The sequence below is a fragment of the Neltuma alba genome, unplaced genomic scaffold, assembly GCF_004799145.2.
Source record: "Neltuma alba isolate B1F8T4 unplaced genomic scaffold, ASM479914v2 tig00007227_pilon, whole genome shotgun sequence".
Classification (NCBI taxonomy): domain Eukaryota; kingdom Viridiplantae; phylum Streptophyta; class Magnoliopsida; order Fabales; family Fabaceae; genus Neltuma; species Neltuma alba.
The window spans coordinates 10,675-36,173 of NW_021634719.1; the positions used below are offsets into that span (position 1 = coordinate 10,675).

At 36.2% G+C, this 25,499-nt stretch overlaps 3 protein-coding genes and 2 long non-coding RNA genes across 5 annotated transcripts; 2 read left to right on the plus strand and 3 right to left on the minus strand.

Annotated features, from left to right (window-relative positions):
* Positions 1–1,106: 1,106 nt before the first annotated feature.
* LOC114752102 (protein trichome birefringence-like 16) lies at positions 1,107–5,404 on the minus strand. Its single transcript, XM_028940822.1, has 6 exons — positions 5,074–5,404; positions 4,380–4,531; positions 3,853–3,999; positions 3,277–3,528; positions 2,540–2,735; positions 1,107–2,362 (listed from the first exon to the last, which is right to left on the minus strand). The coding sequence occupies exons 2-6, from the start codon at positions 4,528–4,530 to the stop codon at positions 1,534–1,536; spliced, it is 1,575 nt and encodes a 524-aa protein (XP_028796655.1). The 5' UTR covers position 4,531; positions 5,074–5,404; the 3' UTR covers positions 1,107–1,533.
* A 2,652-nt stretch (positions 5,405–8,056) lies between these two features.
* LOC114752103 (uncharacterized) lies at positions 8,057–12,734 on the minus strand. The gene is made up of 3 exons (XR_003740806.1): positions 12,706–12,734; positions 12,515–12,582; positions 8,057–8,164 (listed from the first exon to the last, which is right to left on the minus strand). It is a non-coding gene; the product is annotated as an uncharacterized LOC114752103 (long non-coding RNA).
* Positions 12,299–15,022, plus strand: LOC114752104 (uncharacterized). Its single transcript, XR_003740807.1, has 3 exons — positions 12,299–12,308; positions 12,540–12,550; positions 14,954–15,022. It is a non-coding gene; the product is annotated as an uncharacterized LOC114752104 (long non-coding RNA).
* A 1,541-nt stretch (positions 15,023–16,563) lies between these two features.
* LOC114752100 (protein STRICTOSIDINE SYNTHASE-LIKE 4-like) lies at positions 16,564–18,337 on the minus strand. Its single transcript, XM_028940819.1, has 5 exons — positions 17,981–18,337; positions 17,771–17,838; positions 17,271–17,507; positions 17,054–17,186; positions 16,564–16,954 (listed from the first exon to the last, which is right to left on the minus strand). The coding sequence occupies exons 1-5, from the start codon at positions 18,335–18,337 to the stop codon at positions 16,670–16,672; spliced, it is 1,080 nt and encodes a 359-aa protein (XP_028796652.1). The 3' UTR covers positions 16,564–16,669.
* Positions 18,338–20,726: 2,389 nt separating this feature from the next.
* On the plus strand, positions 20,727–21,297 carry LOC114752101 (uncharacterized). The gene has a single exon (XM_028940820.1). The coding sequence runs from the start codon at positions 20,727–20,729 to the stop codon at positions 21,231–21,233; it is 507 nt and encodes a 168-aa protein (XP_028796653.1). The 3' UTR covers positions 21,234–21,297.
* Positions 21,298–25,499: the final 4,202 nt, after the last annotated feature.

A 25,499-nucleotide genomic window follows, 5' to 3' on the forward strand; every position in this document is an offset into this window, starting at 1 on the left:
ATTGTTGTTGAAACTCATGAATTTCTAATTCAAATTATAGAATCACAAGTTATATAAGTATAAAAATATTCTATTATCAAATATATATAGTTTAAAAATATCAACGCATATAATATAAATCAAATCATTATTAAAGTCTAAATTAACCGATTTTTTAAAAATTTAATTGGATAAATTATTGTCTAAAACTAAATTTAATTTTAAAATGATAATAATAACTAAATATTTGAAATATTATTAACAATGTAAAAAATTAATAACATTAATATTATATAAAAAATTTAAAAAATAAAAAAAATTATAAAAGGGCTTAAAAGGGCCCGCCCGCGGCCCTCCAGGGCCGGCCCTTTTAAGCCCTCGGCCCTCCAGGGCCAGCCCTCCAGGGCCAGCCCTCCAGGGCTTGTTTCTCATTTTAAGAGAAAAATATCAAGCCCGGCCCTCATAATTTCAGGGCCTAAACGGGCCGGCCCGATGGGCTCGGCCCGTTTTCCCGGCTCTAATTATTATGGATGGCACCAGCATGTTTGCTAAGTAATAAAAACAAATATTTACATTTGGTTCCATAGTAATCCTCTTAATATAAGTTTTACAATATAAATATTTGAGTCCTCCTTCTGCCTTAAGTTTTGAGCTTAGCAATTTTTTTATTTATTTGAATACTTGATTTGATAACAACTCCTGAATTCCAGACTACTTTTTAATTTTCAATTAAAACAACTTACATAAATCAAATTTTTCCCATTACAATGTTCCTTCTACTGAAATTAATTTTTTTTTTTTTTAAAAGTGATCATCCTTTTCAATTTTCAACAAAACCCCCCCTCCCAAAAAAAAAAGGGCTAAGAAAGAATCCTGGAACTGATGACGCCTCGAGATTCTCCTGATGAGTTAATTCAATTAACAACATAAGCCCATAACTCACGTCACATCGATGGGTACAACCGAAGTTTTAAAAAAAATGCTAACAAAAAATTTTGGCGAGTTAGCCCACATTTCCTAATCACGCCTCTAACACAGAGGGTGGGATTATCTTGAGGTACCACCTGTCACCTGACAAGGTTTTAGATTAGTAAGAAACAAATTAAGCGAAAAGCAGAAAAAGTCCATGCCAGCCGCCTAATTGTAGCTATTTTTAATCTGTAATATTATGTGATCATGAGGTTTTGTTTAATAATCTTAAAATGCAATAAAAACTTGAAATACATAGATTTTTACTGCCTTTCTGGCTTCCGCTGAATCCAAATCCAAATCCAAATCCAAATTCATAGTTGACCATCTGCAGAGCTTCTCTTCCTACTCAGCGTGCAAAGGGGCAATGTAATCGTGTTATACTATCAACTAATATCACACAAGAGAGCTGTCCGGTGATCAATGCGATGTGAGCATGTCTCCCCACCAAACGACTTCGAATCTCCCACCAGATCAGCTCAAAAGTTCATCTTTCATCCCATGACCTCCTCAAAGCCAAGGGGAATGGCGATAACTGGCCCTTTCAATACCAAAGAGATATACTTCATTCGGCATCATCTACTTCTATATTTGTGCAAAGAGTATTTCATTCCATGTATCAGGAACACCAGGCAAACACCAATGTAGGCAATCCTGCATGCCAGGCTTGGCAGTGATGCTGAATCGTGAAATATGACCCTCATCCCTGAGCTGAGAAATTGCCGTTATGTCCAGGAGTTTGACCCCTGTTCCCTTCACGGCATGCGCAGCATTTTGATCTGTAGACTCCTCATCTAATATTTCCTTTCCGATCGACATTGGGGTGGTGTTGTTGCAACTTCCTCCTGTGTTCCATTCCCCGCCAAAAAAATGCCTAGGGGAGATGGTACGAAAGAATGCCTTCAAACCAGGATACTTCGGAAGCTGTGAATTCACCCAACTAACAACACTGTGAATTGTCAGATTCTTGGCACCCCAAATCACCGCTATTTTCTTATCTGTATTTGGCACACCACCAACATGCATTACCCACCTATTACCTTTGAGCTTTCCTCGATTCCAGTGGTGACCAGTGTTGAGAACCAGGACATCAAACTTATGAATAAATTGGCGTAAGAATGCTGGTGGCCGATCAAGGTGCATTGCATGATCAGTATTAGGGTTGTTTGCATCAATAGGTTCAATGTCACAGAGAGTTGCCGACCAGTAGTACAAGATGGTAGTATGGGTGCTTGGGAAACGGTAAGCCCATCCATTAGGACGAGCAGCACCCTCGGTTAAAACCAACCCATACTCATTCCCCACATCTTCTACATCAGCTGTCTCCTTGCCACCTGTGATCATGCACATTAAAGACTGAAACTGCTGCCGGCCCAATGAATCTCCAACAAAAGCTAAAGTTTTGTTTTGCATCCTAAATACACCAAGAATATCATTAATTGACTAGACATATATGGGATGTGGTTTCAAAAGGATCCAAATACTAGAGCCAATTTCAAAAACATAAGTGAAGACAAAATCTCTGGTGAAAAAATTTCAGCACTTTTCAGAATCATAGGTCCCTCAATTATGATTGGAAAGAATGAAATACCTTCTCAAGAACTTAGATCCTTCAAATTCCTCCATTTGACAATCTCTTGGCTGCCATCGAAGGTTCTCATAAGCAAAATCTGTACGTTGTGTCAACCGGCAAGCCCACATTGATGATAGCCACTGCTTGCATTCAAACCCTGAATACAAAGGCCGGTTGTTGTCCGGAACCCATTTGCCTTTTGCATAATTACAGGCTGGAGAAAGTGCCAACAGGTGAACAATAATCACTTGCAGTACTTACTAAAAGAAAGTTTAAGTCCAAGAATTATGCACACAATCAACGCCACAGTGGCCTGTTCACTGGTGGGTGGCGCCATTGAGCAGAATTTACACATGCAGTATCAATTTTGTCATCCCAATACAAGACCATGGGGATATATAAAGTTTCTCATATGCTAAACCCACTCAGAATAACGATTGAGTGCTACCTAGCATGCCACCCCTAATAAATAGAAACAACAAACAAAATGGTAGCTTTCACCAAACCAGGACAATGACATCTGAAGGTTTTGAACCAGGCCTATAAATTTTTTCAAGAAAAAAAAATAGTTTCTCAAAAATGATTATAGATACCCTCCAACATGAAACTCATTATTTGGAAGGCCGTTGCAAGAACATGTAGTAATTTTAGTTCAAAAAACAATATATTGTGTATATATATTTGAATTAGTCTGAACACATTAGGAACTTGATAGATAATACAATAGTTAGATATGTTAAGTAAAAATCCTTCACCTTTACGTTCTGTACCATTATTCCAATCCTCGTTGTTTTTTCTGTCATCTGAATAGCTTCGTTGTGGAGACTGATTCGAAGCAACAAGATCTGTTATAATGTTTGCTTCGTTTGATGCTTCCTTCCCCTCTTCTTGATGCCTTTCTTCACTAATATTTTCTTGACTGGAAAGAGTTTGTGCATTGTGATTGTTTCCAGCTTCCAGGACTTCTTTTGCTTCAGTTTTTTCATTAGATACCTTTGAGTGAATTTCTGCATCATCATAATGAAAGAGAAGGTTCAAGATTTAGCATAGCATTGAGTTGATATACACTCTAAAATGATGTCGAATGATGTTAGCATGCACGGGCTTTTGGAAGAACATGTCTGCATCACGTTATTACATTTAACCTACCAGTTGGATTACCACAAAAATAGGCATTACAGCTTGACTACAATACCAAATTAAGCATAAGACAGCTCCATATAAAGGTGAACAAATAGTCATTGATACAAAAGATGCCACCGAAAAGTGGCATAGCAGTGTGATCATTAACCCTTTATTGCCATTGAGGATAACAAAAGGCAGTATCTTACGTTCTGTAAGTGCGGTAGATATTATATGGCTTTCATCAATGCTCCTTCCAGAAGAGCTTTCCGCAGAAAATGTTTGAGTCAATTGCAGTTCTCCTTGCTCACTAGTGGACTCCGTTTTTGCTAATGGAGAGCCACCTCCACCTACATCTACATCTGCAGCAAATGATGCAGAAAGAACAATAAATGAAAACTGAAAAGGCACTGGGAAAAATATAAGCTTACTAGGTAACAGGCTTTCCAAGCTTGGATTGCAGGGTACTATTCACTATGTAGACACTAAAGATTTCATGCCCAATTTGACCACTCCACAGAACTATATGAGAATTATTTTTTTATTTTAAGGCAAATACAGTGCTTGCACAGGCCGAAGTCAGACAGAAGGATAACTCTATAACACTGCGAGAAAAATTTATGGAAGAATAAAAATATACATGCTTCTAACTTCATTTAAAAAAAAAAAAATGACTGACTAATATGGTCATGTTGACAGAATGTAAAAGAAACGAAGAGAATTATCTGATGAGAACCTGAAGATAGCTGCAGTTGTGTTTGAGGAGGAAGAAAAGATGTTAGACCGGGGGTTTTCTCCCAGGTCCATATAAGAATAGTCGCGGACATGAGAACAATGGAAATGAGAGAAATTTCTTTACCCTTCAACCCATTTAAGCCTCCCTTCATCCTGCATAAAGGCAAAATGTCCTGAGCCTTAGGTCAAATAAACCAAAAATCTGTAAAACTACTAATTAAAAGGTATTGTTATTAGATTGGAGGGGAAAAAGAGCAGTTCAACGAAATGAGTACAGATCCATTATCTTTGAGCTTCACTTACACCCGACATTTCCACAGGGAGGCGAAATAATAAGAGCATTTTCACATCACAAAGGAAGCACAAATCAGAAACTGGTTAAAAAAGACCAAAACACCAAAGCAGAAACATAAATAGAAATTAATTTGGCAGCCCTTCCTTTTTAAACCAGTTTCAGCTCAAGTGAAAGAAAGATAGAACAGAAAGAACAAGAGATGACCACCCTAATCAATTTGACGTTAATTTAAAGAAGATAAATATCGTGCATCTTATCACATTGGCCAACTACATGTTAGAAACAGACAATTCAACAATTGCCCTTCCCTTTTGAAAATAAAAAATGGATCTGGCCCTTCTGGGAGAAGCACCTCACCTTCATTAGCAGCCATCCTATAACAAACAAAAGAAGATTTTACCTGATTCAGATACAAAAACAGCAACTTGCTGAATCCACGAGAAACTAACTACTCCAGATGAGAAGAATATATGTTCCCAAACGAAGAGTTGTTGAATCAAGGATAATAACGGTGCGAGTGAAGAGTTACCCAGCGGAAAATAATTTCCTAAAATGAGGATTATTAGGAAGAGGCAAAAATGTAGAAAATAATAAATTTCGTTAAATTAAGGGCCAATTTGGAAGAATTTCAGAAAACCGAAATCTTAAAGAGAGAGAGATCCTATCAGGGGGTGGGGATGACGGAGATCGCGACCGACTGGAAATAAACAAGGGAAGGGCCACTAATGCCAGGACCTCCGTCGAAAAAATACCTTCGCGTGTTCAAACGAAAACAATAGTTGTCTCTGAAGAAGGAGGTGGGCCGCAATTTCATTATAACAATTAATAATTAGCGTAGGTTGGAGAACTGAGTTCATAAATAAATTGCTGGGCAAAAAAAGAGTTCATAAATAAATACAGGACAATTTATTAAAGCTTTTATACATTATATCCATAGATATATATATATATTAATGAAATATTAAATCTTTGAAAAAATAGTGAAATATCAAATCTAGATCAGGTTTTTTTCCCCTGAATATATCTTACTAGAACAGTAACGATTGATCGATGATGACGATTCTTTCCTTGTAACCATCCTTTTCAATTTCCAAATTATCTTTTAGGCTTGCTTCCCGTCTCTGTCAACCTCTCAGGAGAGGTACAATATATACAAGCAAAATTTCCATGCTCATTATAAAACCAAATTAGGCAGTATCTTAGTTCTTTTTATAAAAATTTTAGCGTGTACGTAATTTTTTTTTTCTCTGCGAGGTCTACAAATTACTAGTTCGTTATTCTATTTGAAATCCTGGTGAAGTGGAATATATCTTCTGTAAGATCTTATCTGAGAAGAAAGATGATACTTTTTCAGGAGCTGACAAAATTATAATTTATACCTTCCTTGATTCTTGCAGATGATTATGTCACAGTTTACACAAAAGGACATAGTTTTTGTTAAAATAATAATACGACCATATTGATTAAATTTATAATAGTATATTTTTTTGCCATCAAATTTATAATAGTAGATAAATCATGATTATGCTTATTTTAATAAAACATGATTTTATTTAATATTTGTAAAATATAATGCATTAAACTATGCTTAATGAATATAAAATAGTCATAATAAATATTACCTCATGTCCTTAATATAAGAGCTAGTTGATTAATTTGAATAGATTAAAGAGACAAGTTAAGTTAGTTATTTCTAATAAATGAGTATTATCTTTCCTAAAATATTATTGTTAATCAAGTATATATTGGATATAACTGCTATTATTATAAGAATATATTGAGAAAAATAAATAAATATGACAGACAAAATGAATCAGGATCTTATATTTAAAATCAAAATAAAAATGAAACGTGCTCTTATATTAATAATAGAAGGCATAACAAAACAGATATAATAGTATCGAGAATAATATCACCGTTTCAATTTAATTTTGCGTGTATTTTTATATTAAAAATAAAAAATTTATTAGACCTGTTGATGATGAGTATAGATAGTTGTTTATTTTATTTTTAAGCTATTATTTATACACCATCAAAACGCCATACATATTTTTCAGTAAATAATAATTTCAGGAATTAAATACTTTTTTTATGGAATTAAATACTTATTACTTTGAATAGTTCGGCAACTGAATTTTGGAGCAACAATTCCATCAAGGGACGCGATGAAATGTTTTTGGCGTGATGCCAAGTGTCTACGTAGTTGTCACATTCGGGTACGAAGTCCCGACGTCCCGCGACCCACACGAGATGCATGATTCCATCATCAGTCTCTCTGTAGCTTTCCGGTCCATTCATTGCATTATATATATATATATATATATATATATATATATATAGACACACACACATGCTCTAATTCAGAGAAATTAAGATAAATATTTAATTATAATATGCGTTACATGATTTTTTCCAAAATATTTATATATATTATTAAATTATATATCAGTTTATAAATCAGGTAAATTAATTTAAAATAATAATAAATATAGATATTTTAAAATGATTTATTTATCATACTTAGTGAGTTAGTGTTTTCAAATTAGTTAATTGAGACGTGCGCGCGTGTGGCATAACATAACATGGTCCAAGTAGAGAATAAGAAGGCGTGAATAGATATGGGAGTTGTATTGATAAGCTAGGCATGGTTTGTAGGAGGTAACGGTAATTTTGCGATGGAGTTAGAACTTAGAACTGAGATCTGCCACATAAAGATGGCCCTCAAATTCCAAAGCCGAAGTCACCAAACTCAATACCTTCCCTTCATCATCGTCCAATATTTGAATCATCTGGCCGTCACTTCCCACATTTACTACCTTCGCCCTCTTACTATGCCTACCCCCCACTTGCCACACTCACCAGCCTCGGAAATGAAGCCATCGAGTGCTTTAATATCTTGGACGAGTGCATCAATTCCAGCTTCTCAAAACCCACCTGTACGTTGTGTGGCATCACACCACATCAGTTTTCAAGGAAATAATAATTTCAAGTTTAGTTTGACAATTTTTCATATTACCGGAACCAAAGCCACCCAAAAAGACCTGTCAGGAACAAGATGAATGTTATCAGGCCCGCCGGGGAAGGTTATCCATGAATGCTTCTGTGTTGCCTTTCTTTTCTCCTCTCGGCAAATGCCTGAGACAACTATGTCTGATCTGTACGAGCTGAAGAATTTGGCAGGTTAAATAATGAAGAATTGGGAAGAGAGGAAGAGAGATAGCACATGGCGGTGGTGAAAATAATAGACTTATTGCTTCCAATTTTCACAGGCCACGAGAGAGTCGTGGTCCTTGGAGAGAGCAATGCCATTGGCAAAACTCAGATTGGGTAGAACAATGTGAGTTTCATTTAAAATTGGATTGTAGTTGAGCACCTGGTTGTGTGGTCTTAGCTCCAGCAGATCCAGATATCAGTTGTGCACATTATACTTGGTGCTACCAACGCTGAAATATAAGCTTCCATCTGAAGCTGCTGCCACTTCTTCTACCGACCTACGTAGTTCTTCCATTTCAATCACCAGCATATTTGGTAAAAAGTCATTTGTCACTACTCTACTAATTATTATTAATAATAATTATATGGTACTTCCTCCGGTCCTAAATGTAAAAGCTAGCTGTCTAATTTGAATAGATTAAAAAAATAAGTTAAGTCAATTATTTATAATAAATAGGTATTATCTTTTCTAAAATATCCTTACAAATCAAGTGTATGGGCTAGAACTATTATTATTAGAGGATTATCTTTTAAAAAAAAAGATAAATATGATAGATAAAATGAATTAAGATCTTATATTTATGATCAAAATAAAAGATAACTGATGTCTTATTTTGAGAATAGTATTTCATTGCAAAGGAGTACCTGGCAGAAACTTCACAATTCCAAGGACTATGTATTTCAACTCCTCCTCCCTCCGGTCCCTTCTGGGCCCAAGGTGGATGGCCCATTAGAGCCCTCTTGGTAGTCCAAGGCCATATAAATATTCAAACCAAGTATGGGCCAGTTTTCTTTAAGATTAGTTTAAATCCGAGTATTGACAGGTAATTGTGACGTCTTCTCTTTAATTATTATTTAATGTAGTGTGGGTATTAGACTCTTTATTGTTGACTTTGATGTTTGAGTTAGACTTTTGAACAGAAGTGTGTCTTTAAGAATACAAATTTAGTTTTGGATAAAACCAATTCACACAAAAGCCTAACTAAATGGGAATGTGGCCCTCATCATTGATATGGATCCCGGATGAGAAAAGCCTATTTTCTCATCTCTATTTCTTGTGATTCAGACTAGATTCGGGGACTAACCAATTTTCGCAAATAATAAAGCCTAATCTATCAGCTACCCACTGGAAGAAGAAGAACAAGTATAAAAGCAATTTCGCAGTACCAAACTACCAATTGATCGTAATTATTTGATCCTCACCATCATCTGTGACTTTAACCAGCACCTGCATGCCAAATCATACCCCAAGATCTCACTAAGCTCAGAGAATCTCATCAAATTAGAGGTCTAGGCTAGACAGTAGAAAGTGGCCTGTATATGGGCATTCTTCAAGCGAGTTAGAAAATTATGAAAGAGTAGATATATGTCGACGGCCTTGTCGGAATCACAAACAGTGACATCACCCTGCGTTGTGACAGTAATCCCGAGCATCGTATGACTGTGAATGTTCTTCCAGTGCTCCCAGGAGCCATTTCGATGTAATCACCAGATCCAACCATCTCTGATCGCTGTGTAAAGAGCCCCATGTTTGTCCACAGAGACATGCTGGGGATGTTTCACAATTCCCTCTTCGAGCTTGATGACGTTCTGCAAATGGTTTGTTGACGGCGAAAGGAGAAGCTAATAATAATGGAGGCCTTTCAATTACGATTGGGTATTTGGGTCTATGGGAGAGAAGTACGGAACTTGAACTGCAAGAGCAAGCAAACCCGCTAGAACCAGGCTTGAGCAAGTTGCCAAGTGCCAACCACGCCATTGTTACCCTTGGGATTTGCGATGATACTGCGCGTGGATGAGTACATTTTAATGTTGACTGCTTCAGACGCTACCTTGTTTCTAGAAAGGCACAACATTATTTAAGAAAACTCAAATATAAATGAATAATACTCCTACAAAAAAAATTGCATAATACTGCAAATTTGGTAAAGTTTATAATATACTCCTCCGGTCTTAAATATAAAACTCATTTTGTAATGTAATTTATACTACAAAATGGATAAACACACTATAAAATGGATCCTATATTTAGGACCGGAAAAGTACTTATATTATGATATTGATATTTTAATTAAAAAATTATTTTGAATTTTATTTCAAGCTGATGACACAAAAAAAAAGAATTTTATATTGAGTTAGGTAAGGTTAGTAATTACCTATGGCCAAAAAAAGGTTAGTAAGTTACCAGTGGTCAAAGTAAAATTAATCCATTTTAATTGCTAAACTCATTCCGTGAAAGTATGGATTCCACAGCTTAGTTTTTGTCTTCCAAGACTCTGGAGTATGTAGATATCATTCTGGGATAGATAATACTCCTCCGGTTCTAATTATAAGACCCAATTGACTTATTTGGGGAGATTAAAGAAGTAAGTTAAGTTGGTTATTTATAATAAATAAGTGTTGTCATTCCTAAAATATCCTTGCTAATTAAGTATATTGGCTAAAACTATCATTATTAGAAGGATTATCTTGGAAAAAATACATAAATATAAGAGAAAAAATGGATTAGGGTCTTATAATTAGGACCAAATAAAAAGTCAAATTGGGTCTTATAATAAGGACCGGAGGAGTATTAAGTATAATTGGGTTAAGATAATAAGATACAAATTAGTAAGAATTTTCTCGATTGAATATATCCCTGCATCAGTTTGGGGAGGAAAAAAAGCCCTGCATGGCAGACAGAGGGTGCTAGGGCCAAATATAGCGACGGAATATCAAGTTTAGGGGTTTTCCACGTCGGATATGCAAACCATACCATCACAACAAGCGCGTTATGAAATGGGTTTTGTTCATAAAATTAGACAGAAACACGTAGGAAGAAAGGGGTTTGGGAGAGAACTAGTGTTAGTTTTACTAGCTGGGACACCAATTTTGGAGTATTTGTGTTATCATTCATATTTATGAAACAGGTGAGAATACAGAACACGAAATCATGACTTGAAACGAAAGTTGAACTTGCATCGATCGATCAGAAGCCAATAACTAGTTTTGGTTTTCACCGCGCAACTGTAACTTTCCGATGAAGTTGGAATTGAGACTTCCCAAGTAACACTACAAAAAAATTGACTTTCAGCGGCGACAAAAGTTTTGGTTTTACTAACGCTGCCGACTGCCATATCATTATTAGCCATCTTCACGTCATTGCCACATCACTTCTCCCCGTCACGTCATCGTCTAAATATTTTCACTTTAAATGTGTCTTCTTCAAGGTTCGAATTCATGACCGCCTCCTTTCGTGTTCAATCTTTTGCCGCTGAGCCAAATTGAATTTATTTATTAATATTGTAAAATAAAATATATATTATAATATTACACTTTTAGCGGCGACAAAAAAAGTCACCGCTGAAAGTCTTAGTTTCAGCAGCGAACTTTCAGCAGCGATAAAAAAAGTCGCTGCTGAAAGTCTTAGTTTAAGCAGCGAACTTTCAGTAGTTCACTTTTAGCAGCAAAAAAAAAAGTCGCCGCTGAAGGTCCACTTTCAGCGGCGACAAAAAAAGTCACCACTAAAAGTCTTAGTTTTAGGGGCGATTTTTTGGTGTCACCGCCGAAAGTTATCACCTAAAGTCTGTTTTTTTGTAGTGCAAAGATGATCCTCAAACTCTAAAGCTAGGGTCACAAAATTCATCACCTTCCCTTCGCTATCATCAAATATTCTGATTATCTTGCCATCGCTCCCAACATTGGCCACCATTGCCTTCTTACACAAACCACTCATCACCAAATTAGTCAGTCTTGGAATGGAGGCCACCAACCGCTTCAATATCTTTGAAGACTGCACAAACTCCAGTTTTTCATGAGTGACCTGTATATGCAAAAAGAATATTAATTTTAATACAGGCGGTTTAAACACAAGCGATCACCAAATAAATATTTACCTGAAGCATAGCAAGCCAGAAGGATCCGTCAGGAGCAAGATGAATGTTATCAGGTCCACCGGGAAGGTTCTCGACGAAAGTCTCTGTCTTGCCTTTCTTCTCTCTTTGAGTCGATGCCTCAGACACCTATATCTGTTCTACAGGAAATAAGGTATTAGCATTGCATAGAGGACAAGTAGAAAAGAAGGAAGTGTGTTGGCTAAGAGTTACGATAGACTTGCTTCCATGTTTCACAAACCAAGAGAAAGTCTTGGTCTTTTGAGAGAGCAACGCCATTGGCAAAGGCCAGGTTATCTAAGAAAAGAGAAGTGTGGTTTGGGGATAGGTTTTCCTTGAGGCCTGGCCTCCAGCACATCTAGATACCAATTGTGAAGATCACATTTGGCGCAAGCCATGCTGATATATAAGCTTCCATCTGAGGCTTCTACCACTTCATCTGCATTCCTATACTCAAACAATCCCTGAGTTCAGTAATACTGTGGTTCAATCTCATTTATAAATCACTTTCACCACTTTTTGTCCGAACTAAAGAAATCCTTAATAATCAGTATTTTTGTCTATAATTTTTTTTTAAAAAAATCAATTTTTCCTGATTAAATACAGCCTTGATTTAGAAATTTCTTACTTTGTTATATCAACACTGAATAGAGGAAAGTGGAAAAACAATTCCAACAACCCAAGCAATCAAGCAATTCTAATTAATAATTATGCGACACGTAGTTGTTATTAATAACCATACGACACAGTTGTCACCTTAATTTAGAACCGTTCACTTGAGAAACAAGAACTGTGACACCATCACCTGTCACTTTAAGCAAACCCTGCACATCAAATTATACTCTTGAATCTCAGAGAGCCGAAATTCTCATCAAATCAGAGTCATAACCAATGGTCTAGGGCTCTTTAAGAGGGTCTGGAAATGGAAGAGTATTTATGTTGATTACCTTGTCAGGATCACAAACAATGACAGCACCTTGTCTTGTGACAATAATCCCGAGCATCCTACGACTGGGAATGTTCTTCCAGCGCTCCCAGGATCCATTTCGGTGTAATCGTAAGATCCAACCATCTCTTGTAGCAGTGTAAAGAGTACCATGCTTGTCCACGCAAACATCTTCAGGATCTTTCAGAATTCCTTCTCCAAGCTTGGTGAGGCTCTGTAAATGGTTGTTGACGGTGAAATGAGAAGATATTGGAGGCCTTTCAAGTACGGTGGGGTGGAGACAAGTACAACAGTTGAACTGCAAGAGCAATCATACCCACCAGAACCAAGCTTGAGCAAACCGCCAACGTCGTCATTATTACTCTAGGAATTGGCAACGCAAAAGATAATTATGGTGGGGAATAATGTATGCGTATATCATATACTCCATGCTCTCATATGCCGCTGCTAATTGACTAATAGAAGAAGGGTTTTGCGGGAAGGATTAATCTTTTGTAACATAACGAATCAAGATTCAAATCTAATGTGAGAGAAGTGTCCATGTTTAGTGTCTGATAATTTTTTGAACAAGATTTGTTCTAATAGAAGGATACCTATACTTGGGGGGAAAAACAAATTAACTAATTTGATTAGATTAAAAAAATTAGTTAAATTAGTTATTTGTAATAAATAGGTGTTATCTTCTCTAAAATACCCTTGTTAATCATATGTATTAACTAAAATTTCTATTTGATGAAACATTTAACATGCACAAATACTATAACGACTATCTTAAAAAAAAATAGATAAATATGAGAAGCAAAGTAGACCAGTATATTATATTTAAGACTAAATTAAATGCTAAACTAATTTTTATATTAAGGATTGAAAATAGTATATTGTATAAGAGAGAAGATTATGATACAAAATAAAAGTCACTTATCCAAAATTTTGAAGTATTAAATATTTTTTTAATAATGCCTCTCAATAACTATTCTATATATTCCCTCTGGCTCAAAATATAAGTTAAACTTTATTGGATGGTTTGTTTTTTATAAGATAACATTTACTCTTGTCTAAACATTTAATGAGTTTTTTTCAATTTTATCCCTATATATTCTCTTTCCTCTTTGATTCATCTATTGCATCTTTTACTTATTCTCTTCATTAATAAGGGCATTTTTGGGGGGGAAATATATGCCTTATATATTTATTGTTTTAAATTGATTTTAATTAGTTTCTTGATAAGCGTAGATAGATAAAATTTAGCTTATATTTTGAATCGGAGGGAGTAATTATGGATCATTAATTTAATGATAATATTTTAATCAATGAATGAGGGTCAGATTAAAAATAAAAATAATTGAATGGAGGGTTTTTATGACAACATTATTAATTTAATGGGTTTAACTGTTTTAACTATCTTAATTTTTGTGAAATAGGTAATGGCATTTAAGAACAATAGGAGTATATGAATTTCTTTTGGTCATATGATTTTCAACACCATGATAAAAACCGAAAACATAAAGTGTCCTTTGGATGAGGTCAAAATCTATGCTTTATTCGGAGGTTAAAAATATGTGTCACGGACTCACGGGGCGCACATTTTGTCCCTAAGCGAAAATGCTGAGTACAAGTGAGGCCACAATCACCACGTAAGCAGGCATAAACACATGCATCGACTGGCTTTTGGGATGTAAATAATTGTATAAAAATTAATTAATTAAAGAAAAGAAGAAAATTTGCCAAATACTCAAAGACGCTCATTGGCATGAACAACCAGCACAAAAGTTTCACCATATTAGACGCCTTAAAGCAAAAGGAGTAAGAAATCTACGGCAGAAGACGACCTATTAGTATTACCAAACTATGGAGATGTCTGTTCTGAATAACGGTAGGATGGGACCGCAAAGGAATGGAATAGTGATTCTCTACCTCTTTGTCTCTTGCTTCCTTATGTTCTTTATCTTTTAATATCAATCTATGCGTAAATAAAAACGAAATTGCATTTTTATTGTTATTTATTTATTAAGAAAATTTATAATTTTTTTATTAGAATGCGAGGATAAAATTCGATGTTTGCCATAACTATTTAAAGAAATATTTAATAATAATAAGAATACATGATAATTAAACATATGATTTAGTTAATGAGATGATGGGATTATATATTTTTTAACTGTTGATTAAATAAATCTTATCTGTCATTGCTGATAATTGAGCATGTGGAATAATGTTGGAGATTGCACATGAACGTGTAAGTCGTCAAGGATGTAGGGTATGTTTGGATCTTCGTTTTGAGGTCCAAACGTGCCTTGGAAATTGGAATAAGTCAGTTGGGAGCTTTATGATGGTAAACTGGTTGTTTGGATAGATGGCTTTTGTATCTGACTTTTAAAAAAAAGTGGCTTATTCTCCAACGCTGTGGGAGCTAGCTTTTCACCGTTGCAAATTGTAATATACTGTTGCAAAATTAATGACCCACTAATTTCTCTCACCTATCTGCACCGAGCTCAAACCAAAACAGAGAACCCGTGCGTAGCATTCGTTCCATCGCTCTCGCCGTGTTCACCTCCGTCGCTCTTGCACTCTCTCCATTCATTGCTCTCACCGGCGTCTCCTCCGTCCATCAGTCTCGGTCTCAGTTGCATCTCCATCCGTCGATCTCTCTGCCGTCTCTGTCCGTGGGTGTCGGCAGCTCTGCTCCCTCCATCAAAACAGATCTGGGTCATTGTTCGTGCCATCGCCGGTGTATCTGTCAATCGCCGCTATCTTCCTCCACCGCCGAAGGTATCGTGTTTTTCTTCTCTTCCCTGTTCGACTTTCAGATACTCTATTCTCCCTGAATGGTCATAGTGGCTGAAGTCCGGCTTCCCATTTTTGTCTTCGTTCTTCCTTCGAAACCTCTCTGAACATTTCTTCCCGGTGTGCATGTGGGTGTTATTTGGTCTTTTGACCGAAACATATGGGTGTTATTTGATCTTGTTGTCTGTATTGAACAATAGTTTGAGCTTAATGTTATTAGATATTATGCTTTAATGCGTGGTTGAATTTTTCAAGTTAAAGGAAAAGAGTATTTTTGGTGCTATAGGTTGATGTATCATGATTGAGAATTAGTTATGTGATTTTATTTACTTTAATTAGAGACCAAATGAATTTTAATTTAATTTATGTTTATGTTTGTCCATTATATATATATTTAATTAAGTACGATCTAATTACTTATGTAATTTTATTTACTCTAATTAGAGATGAAATGAATTTTAATTTATGTTCATGTTTGTTCATTATATATATTTAATTAATTATCTAAAATGTGTTTTTAAATTTGTCTTGGTAACAAATATTTTTATTTTATAATTTCACAAATAAACTATTTTTATTTTATCATAATAATTTTAGATTATTTTTTAACAATTATCACATTAAAAATATCAAACACTACTATTTAATAAAATATATGTCCTTTTCAGTCATTTTACAACTGAACTAACTTTTCTATTCATCCAAACAATTTTTATCTTTTCCAACTGACTTTTTAAAAACATCTATCCAAACATACCGTAACTGACTTTTACTCTAACTTTAGTTACAAAAGTCAGTTGAATTAGAAGTCAGTTTTGTCCAACGCAAATCCAAACATACCCGTAACTGTCTGGCTGCAGAGATTTTCCAAGTTGGCGGTTACGTACGATATTTTGGGGACGCCGACCCCACAAATTACGGACCCGCCCCTCCCTCCATGGTCCTTCCCTTGCTTTCCTTTTCAATATCATCACTGGCTACGGATTCTATCTTCGGGCTGTGTGGTGATTGTTATTTGTTCTGTGATATATATCAATGTGTGCCGGCCAGTTTTACTCTGTTCTGGAAAAACACAGGCCAGAAACGAAAAACAAATTATGCTGATTCAGTTGTCTTCCCACACAACATGACATTGAGTTCACAATACAGAATACAAAAGCTTAACTTGCATTGATAAGTAACTAGCTAGTTTTGGTTTCGCTGCGCAATGGTAATTTCCCAATGAAGTTGGAATTGAGACTTCCCAGGTAAAGATGGTCCTCAAACTCCAATGCCGAAGTCACAAATGTCATCACCTTCCCTTCGCTATCATCAAATATTCTGATTATCTTACCGTCGCTTCCCACATTCGCCACCATTCCCTTCTTATTTGTACCGCTGATCACATTACCCAGTTTTGGAAATGAAGCCACCAAGTGCTTTAATACCTTTGAAGAGTGCACAAACCCCATTTCTTCAGAAGTAGCCTGTATATGTGACATGGCATCAGTTTTGAAGAAAATCGATTCAATTTATGCAGTTTGAAGTTTGAACCTGAGCACTGACTAATTCACCATTTTTATTACCTGAATCAAAGCTACCCAAAAAGACCCATCAGGAGCAAGATGAATGTTATCAGGTCCACCAGGCAGATTCTCAATGAAAGTCTCTGTCTTGCCTTTCTTCTCTCCTTTTAGCCAGTGCCTCAGACAACTATGTCTAATATAAATAAATTAAGCTATCAGCATATGTACTAAAAGTATAGAAAAGAAGAAGAGGGAATGTGAGTTAAGACGGCCTTACTTCCAAGTTTCACAGACCAGGAGATAGTCTTCGTCCTTGGAGAGTGCAACTCCATTGGCAAAAGTCAGATTATCTAAGAAAACAGAAGTTTCGTTTAAGGCAGGATTGTACTTGAGCAATCGGCCATTAGGTCTTGCTTCCAGCAGATCTAGAAACCAGTCGTGCAGATCAAATTTGGTGCTAGCATCGCTGAAATATAAGATTCCATCTGAAGCTTCCACCACTTCATCTGCCAACCTATGTAGTTCAACTATTTCAAATCCTGTGATAACTGATGATTTTTCTTTTCATTTTTAACCGAACATTGTTAGTTGATTGCGCATAACCTAGTTATTCATTATTTCATTGAAGAGGAATTATCAGTTATGTTAAAATCAATACACACTGGTCTACCCAAATAATTAAGCCTGGCCTGCTTTCTCCCGGAGGAAGCAGCAACAACTACGAAAACCCATGAAAGTAACTGTTTCCCGTTAATAATTATATGACAAAGTTGTTACCTTAATGTAGAACCATTCAGCTGAGAAACAAGAACCGTGACGCCATCGTCCGTAACTTTAAGCAACCCCTGCACACAAAATTACTCCCCAGTATCTCAGAAAGCTGAAAATCTCATCAAATTAGAGACCCAGACAGTAGAAAATGGTCTACATGGGTCTTCTTAAAGCAAGTTTACAAATCATATGTAAAAGAGGAGATATGTTGATGACCTTGTCAGAATCACAAACAATGACATCACCCTGTCTTGTGACAGTAATTCCAAGCAAAGTCCGACTATGAATGTTCTTCCAGTGCTCCCAGGAACCATTTCGGTGTAATCGCAAGATCCAACCATCTCTGCTTGCCGTATAAAGAGTGCCATGTTTGTCCACACAAATATCTTCTGGATCTTTCAGAATTCCTTCTCCGAGCTTGATGACGTTCTGCAAATGGTTGTTGACGGGGAAAGAAGATAATGGGGGCCTTTCCAGTATGATTGGGTCAATCGGAGAGAAGTGCAGAACTTGAACTGCAAGAGCAAGCAAACCCACAATAACCAGGCTTGAGCAAGTTGCCAACCACGCCATTGTTACCATTGGAATTTGCGATAATGCTGTGATACGAATGATATATGTTGATAACCAGGGAAAAAAGATATTTCAATGCCTTTTCTTATTTTGTTTGTCCTTAGTTCGGCTGAGGCCCACACGTGAGTATAGAGATACGTTGTATATCTAGAATATTTTAAATAAAAATGAAAAGATATTTTGCATTAATTTATGAATGTACTCTTCCGGTCCTTAATATAAGGCCCAATTCTTGAGTTGATTTTTATCCTAAATATAAGACCCATTTCTCATATTTATCAATTTTTTCTAAATTACCCCTATAGATATTCTCTCAACTATAATCAAGTAGAAAAGACAGAGGGGTGTTAAAAAATATGATTATGATGTTTTAGGAAAAATGTGTCACTTTTCTTATAATTAACTAATTTACCTAACTTTCTTAATCTAATCAAATTAGTTAAATGGATCTTATATTAAGAAGCGGAGGAGTACATTGTAAATCACGATAGTAATTACCTGTTCGTAATAAAATTGAAATTAATTGTTTGATTGTTGAGATTACGAAATCCGTTGAATTGAATAATTTATGATTCTTGCTTTATTATTATTATTATTATTATTTTGCCTGATTATGATTCTTGCTTTATTATACGTACATAGGTGAATTTGTTGGATAGGATAACATATTACGTTGCGTTCTATGAAAGAGATCTCTTTATGTGTTCGCATGCACGTTTATCTTATAATGTTATTTATATATATATATATATAAATATATCTCTCTATAAGGATAAGGTGGGTTAACTAATCCGGGTCAAGACATGCCTTTATCAAAGAACGCTTACTAAAATATTTATAAATTGCTCACCAATAAGGTCCTTACATCAGCAACAAAATTCGAACTTATAACCTTATGAGTTATGAGTCAACTATTTATCAACTAAACCATTTTTATTAGTTGTTTATCTTATAATATTTTTACGATAATAAAAGCAGAAAAAAATAGTGCGTGTGATTGTTATTTGCCAAAAACAAAATGTATGCCTAGCCAGGATAACACGCCTAAATGTAAAATTATGATCGAGCTGATAATTAGAGATATGTAATTAGAATTTAAGAAAGTCCTCGATTATCATTTTCTATATGTATTTTGTGTTTTTCATCATTAAATTGATAGAAATTGTCATTATTTTTTAAGATTGCCCTCCAGTATAGTCACTTTATCCGATACAGTGAATAAGGGCATTTGTTCAGGCCCAAAAAAAGGGCATTTGTGGGAAGAAAAAAATATTTTTATGTTATTGACATCTTGCAGAGTGTCACACATTTTCAACCAATACTAGCTTATAAGAAATATCCTATATTTTGGACGCACAATTAAATAATATTAATGCATAATAAATACTCCCTTTTGGTCCTAATTACATGTTAAAGTTAACCATATCAAGGTTCTTGACAAGTGATATTATCTTTTATTCTTAATATAAAAACTAGTTAGAGGAATTAGTTTGATTTTAAATATAAAATATTAATCTATTTTGTTTTATTTATTTTTCAAATATCCCTATTGATTGTAAAAGTTCTGACCAAGGGGCAATCAAATGCATATGATGAAAACAATTTTGGGAATATCAACACATATTTGTAATAAATAACAAATTTAACTAGTTTTTTTAATATCTTTAAATTTTATATTTAGCCCTTATCTTAAAGATTGAGTGTAGTACTTGATGTCACAAAATTGAGGATAGGCTCTCTTACGTACGTGATTCTGGTGCTTTTGATTTCGGGCCTTCATAAATGGGCTTAAAAGCTGGGTCGGTCCAGGAGATAGATCCAGAATTGTCCCCCGGGGCGGGGGGGAGAATTGCACAGTTAATCACTATCAATTCGGCAGTTAACAGCTTATTAGGTTTACGCTAAGGTGGCCTAGAATGGAAGAAAATTCGGCGCGTATAGATGGGATGCCACAAATAATAACAGTCTCTGTTTTTATTTTTTTTTATTTTTTGGGCGCCAACATGGTTGCTTTGGTTGATGATCATAGCTGGGTCAAAAACGTGTACCGACCTGAGAGGAGAATGTGAGAGCAAATCATTATGGGATAAATTTACCAGCCCATGTCAACTATTTTCCAGGTTGTCATATGAATCTTTTCATTATGTGACATGTGTGAACTGTGAAACTTTTAAGCAACCCGCCACGATTCTTTTATTCCGATTATTTAATAATCCCTTCATATTCGTCACAATCACAGTGCTGTTCCGGCGACAAAAGAAAAAAAAAAGTTCAAAAATTTCAAATTCTGAGGCATAATTCCTTCATTATTAACACATGACGGCCTGCGTGGCCCCAAAAAAAAAGGGGGGGGGGCGCAGGACAACCTCACCCATCCCCATATATATAGATGGGGAGAGAAAGACAGAGGAAGGAAGAAGGCAGACAGATGGGAATTGCCGGGTCGGAGAGAGAGAGTCAGACACAAAGTAGTGTAACAACGAAACAACCTCAGATGGAGGTTGAGAGCGTCAAATGTGATTCATGCGGATTCTCAGAGGATTGCACTGTTGCTTACATCTCTCGTGTTCGTCAGAGGTTTCAAGGTCGGTGGTTATGTGGGTTATGCGTGGAGGCTGTGAAGGACGAGGTTTTGCGATCAGACCGCCTCATCACTCTTGAAGAAGCTCTCCACCGCCATATCAGTTTCTGCTCCCAGTTCCGGTCTTCTTCCGACGGTCATCTCGGTAAAACCGAACACCCAATATTCGCCATGGGTCGGGTTATTCGCCGGAGCTTGGATTCCCCCAGACATATCCGATCAAACTCATCAAGCTTCTCTTTGCCGGTGGCTCATCAAGCTCGGAGCTCGCCTCTGGTTCGGTCCGAAAGTTGTTTCTCCTCCATCTCAGGTTGAGGTAAAACGCGACACGGGAATCAAACCCATCAAACTCCATCTCTGTTTCGAGCGAGACATAAAAAAAAAAAGGGTCTTTCTCTTACATGTGCTTTCTTGATAGCCTCATAGGTAGTAATGAGCGTATTAATTAATTACTTGACTTTAGTAGTATTTCTTTGAATTTCCTTGCTTCCTTCTCTTGTAAATAGCATATTCTGAACAAATTTTAGCTATAAATTCTCTGTTCAGTCAGTGTAACATGACAAAGGTGGATTACTCTGATATCTATCCGATCTTACAAGAATTGCATAATCATGAAGTTTCTCAGCACTGATTCTGGAATAATCTAGCACGTTAAGCTCTGTCGTGTAGCGGTCACGACCATAGCCATGGGATAATGATTTCTGTTTACTTATTTGTCCGTAGTAAGCGACATGATAGCTGCACGGGAACAGGTGAGCCAATCAAACTCGAGAGGAAAAAAAAAGGTAGAAATGGTTATGTCTGAAACTTCTGGCAGTATCGACGGCAGGAAATTTCCAACAAAACAAAAAGCGGAAGCGGAGGCATCATTACGTGAATTTAGATTTTCTTCTCTTTATTATTTTTTGTCCTGTATATCTTAACGATGTTGCTGGAGTTTTTATGCCCTCTACGACTCTTCAAACAGAAGAAATATTATATACTTCTAAAATTTTTAATGTAAAATCTAATTATTAGATTAATATTGATTTTAAATAGAAAATTTATTTCTTATATTTATCAATTTTTTGAATTATTTTTGTTGATACTCTTTCAATCATAATTAAAAAGAAGAGAAAGAAACGATACGAATAAATATGATTATAGTGTTTTAAAGAAAAATATGTTATATTCTTTTATAATTAAATAATTTATCTAATTTTTTTAGTCTAATTAAATTAGTTAAATAGATTTTAAAAATAATTTATATGTTTGGGTCGAGTTTTAGATTGATTCTCCGACTTAAGTCTTTCACAGGTGTAATTAAGAAATGCATAAGCCGGGCGAAGGGTTGACACTTGACCAACAAACATGGGTGCCGTTTGGTACGGTGGAAATGAGGGGAAAGAAATGGAAATGGAAATGAAATCCACGTCAATTGTATGTTTGGTACACCAGAACTCCATGGAATTGGCTTCCACATGGAAGCCAGAATGATGGAATTGGCTTCCATCCTAGAACCCCAAGATTTGCATTTCCATGATACAGAGTTCATTTTTGCCCCGCCACACCCACCACCAATAAGCTTCATACACATCGCTAGCACACTTCACATGCACCTACCCTCGGCTAGGGTTGTGCAAAAACCCGGTGGTCCGGTATGGTCCAGTCCAACCCGAGCAAACCCGGTCCAATCCAGTCCAGAAAAAATTAGCCCGAAACAAGACTGGACCAGACTGGACCGGACTAGTCTCATCGGGCTGGACTGGACTAAGGACTGACCCCTCAAACTAGTTAGTCCAGTCCAGTCTAGTCCGGTTTTTTTTAATTATTATTTATATAATTTTAATTTGGTTTAATTTTTCTAGATAAGTTTTTTGTCTATTCAAATAATCAAGATTTATTTATTAACTTCCTAAGTAATGAGCATGCGTATATATTTTCTATAATATAAGATCTATATTAATGATGATTAATTAATAAAACATGACATTATTGGGAAATTGAAAGAGAATGATTAAATTTGATGAACTTTGGATTAAAATATGTACAAAATTTTATATAATAAGTTACAATCTTGTCTCCTATTGAAGGAAAAAAATTTAAAAAAAAATTAAATTTAGGTCCTAAACTGCCTGGACCAGTCCAGGCAGTCCAAAGGACCAAGTCCAGTCCAACCCGACCTCGGGTTGGTATTGGACTGGACCAGACCTCGGGCTGTCTTTTTTAGCCCGAGGTCTTTACTGGACCAGACTTCGGGTTGATAACAAACCCGGTCCAGTCTGGTCCATGCACACCCCTACCCTCGGCCATGAACCCTGTGAATGGCGACTCCGGTGACCAACGACGGCAACTCTGGTGACCAAGGTGGTGTCGAGCTTCTCACTCTCCTCTATCATCGTCTTCTTCTCTGCTCTGCAGATCGACGGCGACCATACTACCTAGAGGAAGAGACAAGTAGATCAACAGCAGCAGCAAAATACTGCTTAAAAGGGGCAGATCTCTAGTTGATGGCAACCAATCGTCGTGCTAGATCTCCGATGGTCGATGACCCATCATCATGCTACATCTTTGATCTCCTCTTCTGTTTCATCATCTTCCCCTATACCCACAAACTCTTCCTCCATTTGATATTCCTTTGCTTCTTACATCACGCATCATCTTCCTTTTTGGTCTCTCGGGTTAGCAAAAGTCTTAGTGTTGAGGAGAGAAACTGCTGTGAGAAGAGGACGAAGATGGGTTTGTCACTGTCTAAAAGATTTTTGTATTTCTTAATTTAGAAGGGTATTCTGGCCTTTTCATATAAAAAGTAGGTCTCATTTCTATCGCATACCAAACACACTTTTAAACCCCATTTCCATCTCCATATCTGCTTCCATCTCCATATCCATATCCATATCCATTTCCATTTCCACCAAAATCAATTCCAACATACCAAACGGGCCCCATGGTATGTTTCTTAAGACAGTGTAGAAGAAAGCGCATAATGATAAGGGTGCTCCAGCCTCCATGCTGAAGACATCGAAGTTGGTAATTAATTAATTAAAAATTAATTCAAGCAGTTATAGTTGACTAAAACCGAAATACAATCAATCAATTTAGGCTGGTCAACCTGGAGTTTTCTCGATAATACGAATAGTATGGTCAAACCCAAGCGTTTTGGGCCAGGTTAAGAACAGAGAGGGAGCAAGAGAGAGAAGTAGCACTCGAAAGTCCTTAGTTCTTTTTTTCTTTTACCAGCATCCAAAGTCTTTACTTCAAGTTAATTGTTCTCTCTGTTTTTTTTTTTGGCCAACAAAGATGCACTACTAAGTAGCACAGGTACAAAGCATCAACAAAACCCAAAACAAAACAAACACAAGTAAACCGAGCCAGAAAGTAAGTAACTGAAGAAATAAATAAAGATGAGAAACAAATTAATTGTTCTCACGAAAAGAGAGACTCGGGAGTTCCTTATGACAAAAAAGAAAACAATTAGGGGGCAAAGAAGGTCCTCAACCGTAATATTAACCAGGCACGATATAGACAAAAATAGACGATGTGGAAACCATTTTGTTTGGTCCACTTTTCTGCTTTTCCCCTTTACATGGCTTTAGATCATCTGGCAGTCAAGAAACAAAGATTTTTTCTGAATCTAAATCTTGGTTTGCCACGTTGATTTCGGTCATTAAAGTCAACCTAAAAATCTTTCCACTCTCGTACACAAATGAATACCGTAATTAAATTCAAATGTATTAAAATATCGGTGATGATGGGCAAATGGCAATATATATATAAATATATATTCCGAAAGGAGTGAGCAGCGAGTAGAGGTAAAACAAGATTAACCACCACTAAATATATATGTCTGCGTAAAATGATAGTCATTATGGGATTTGCAGGAGCCCACAACGACAGCGACGGTCCTACAACAAAATCAGAGTCATGATCAAGAAATACACGTGTTTCGTCTTTGCTCATCTACCGCTTTTCTCTTTATAAATCAATCCAAAAAACATGTGACTTGGTTGCTGTATTGTACAGGGTCCTTTCCCGCCAACTCCCAATATTTAAGCCTTAAATATAAACAAACTATAAGGACACGCTATTCCCGTACTGTGGAGTCGCGGAATCCGGATGTCAACATTAGAGTTCATCTGAGTTCTCTTAGAAACAGGGGATGTTTGCAGACATCCAAAAATACTTTTAAAAAGCATTGTTTTATAAAATGAAGTAAATTCTTTTATAATATATTTATTTCATATATTATAAAAATATTTTTAAAATTATGATTTAGTTTCACTCAAACACTGCTAGTGTCACGTCTTGGGAAAATTACAAGTTCGAGCAAGCCGGAAGGTTCAACTTTCGTACGCCCCTCGAGCCTGTAATGCTGCAGCTGACCATTTGGCGAAGCTTGGACTTGGAGGCTTGTTGGTATTTCACATGGTCCATGAACCACATTATGGACTTGCTGAACTTTAGAGCCAGTAATATGGGTTGAACCCGCGAGTCCAACCCATCAACCCGCCAAAAATAGCGGATTAGGGTTGGTCAAAAGTCAACCCGCCACTATCTTGAAAAACATATCCCCCACCGCCATATTATTCTCAACTATCAAAA

What these genes read in the sequence shown, in the direction of transcription:
- LOC114752101 (XM_028940820.1), top strand. Translation starts at nt 20,727, where the DNA reads ATGGGGAGAGAAAGACAGAGGAAGGAAGAAGGCAGACAGATGGGAATT.
- LOC114752102 (XM_028940822.1), bottom strand. Translation starts at nt 4,530, where the DNA reads ATGAAGGGAGGCTTAAATGGGTTGAAGGGTAAAGAAATTTCTCTCATT. An exon ending in TAATGGTACAGAACGTAAAG is followed by an intron (nt 2,736 to 3,276) that starts GTGAAGGATTTT and finishes CACTTTCTCCAG; the next exon opens with CCTGTAATTATGCAAAAGGC. An exon ending in GGATCTAAGTTCTTGAGAAG is followed by an intron (nt 2,363 to 2,539) that starts GTATTTCATTCT and finishes TGGTGTATTTAG; the next exon opens with GATGCAAAACAAAACTTTAG.
- LOC114752100 (XM_028940819.1), bottom strand. Translation starts at nt 18,337, where the DNA reads ATGGCGTGGTTGGCAACTTGCTCAAGCCTGGTTATTGTGGGTTTGCTT. An exon ending in CTGAATGGTTCTACATTAAG is followed by an intron (nt 17,508 to 17,770) that starts GTAACAACTTTG and finishes TGAACTACATAG; the next exon opens with GTTGGCAGATGAAGTGGTGG. An exon ending in TTTGGGTAGCTTTGATTCAG is followed by an intron (nt 16,955 to 17,053) that starts GTAATAAAAATG and finishes TCACATATACAG; the next exon opens with GCTACTTCTGAAGAAATGGG.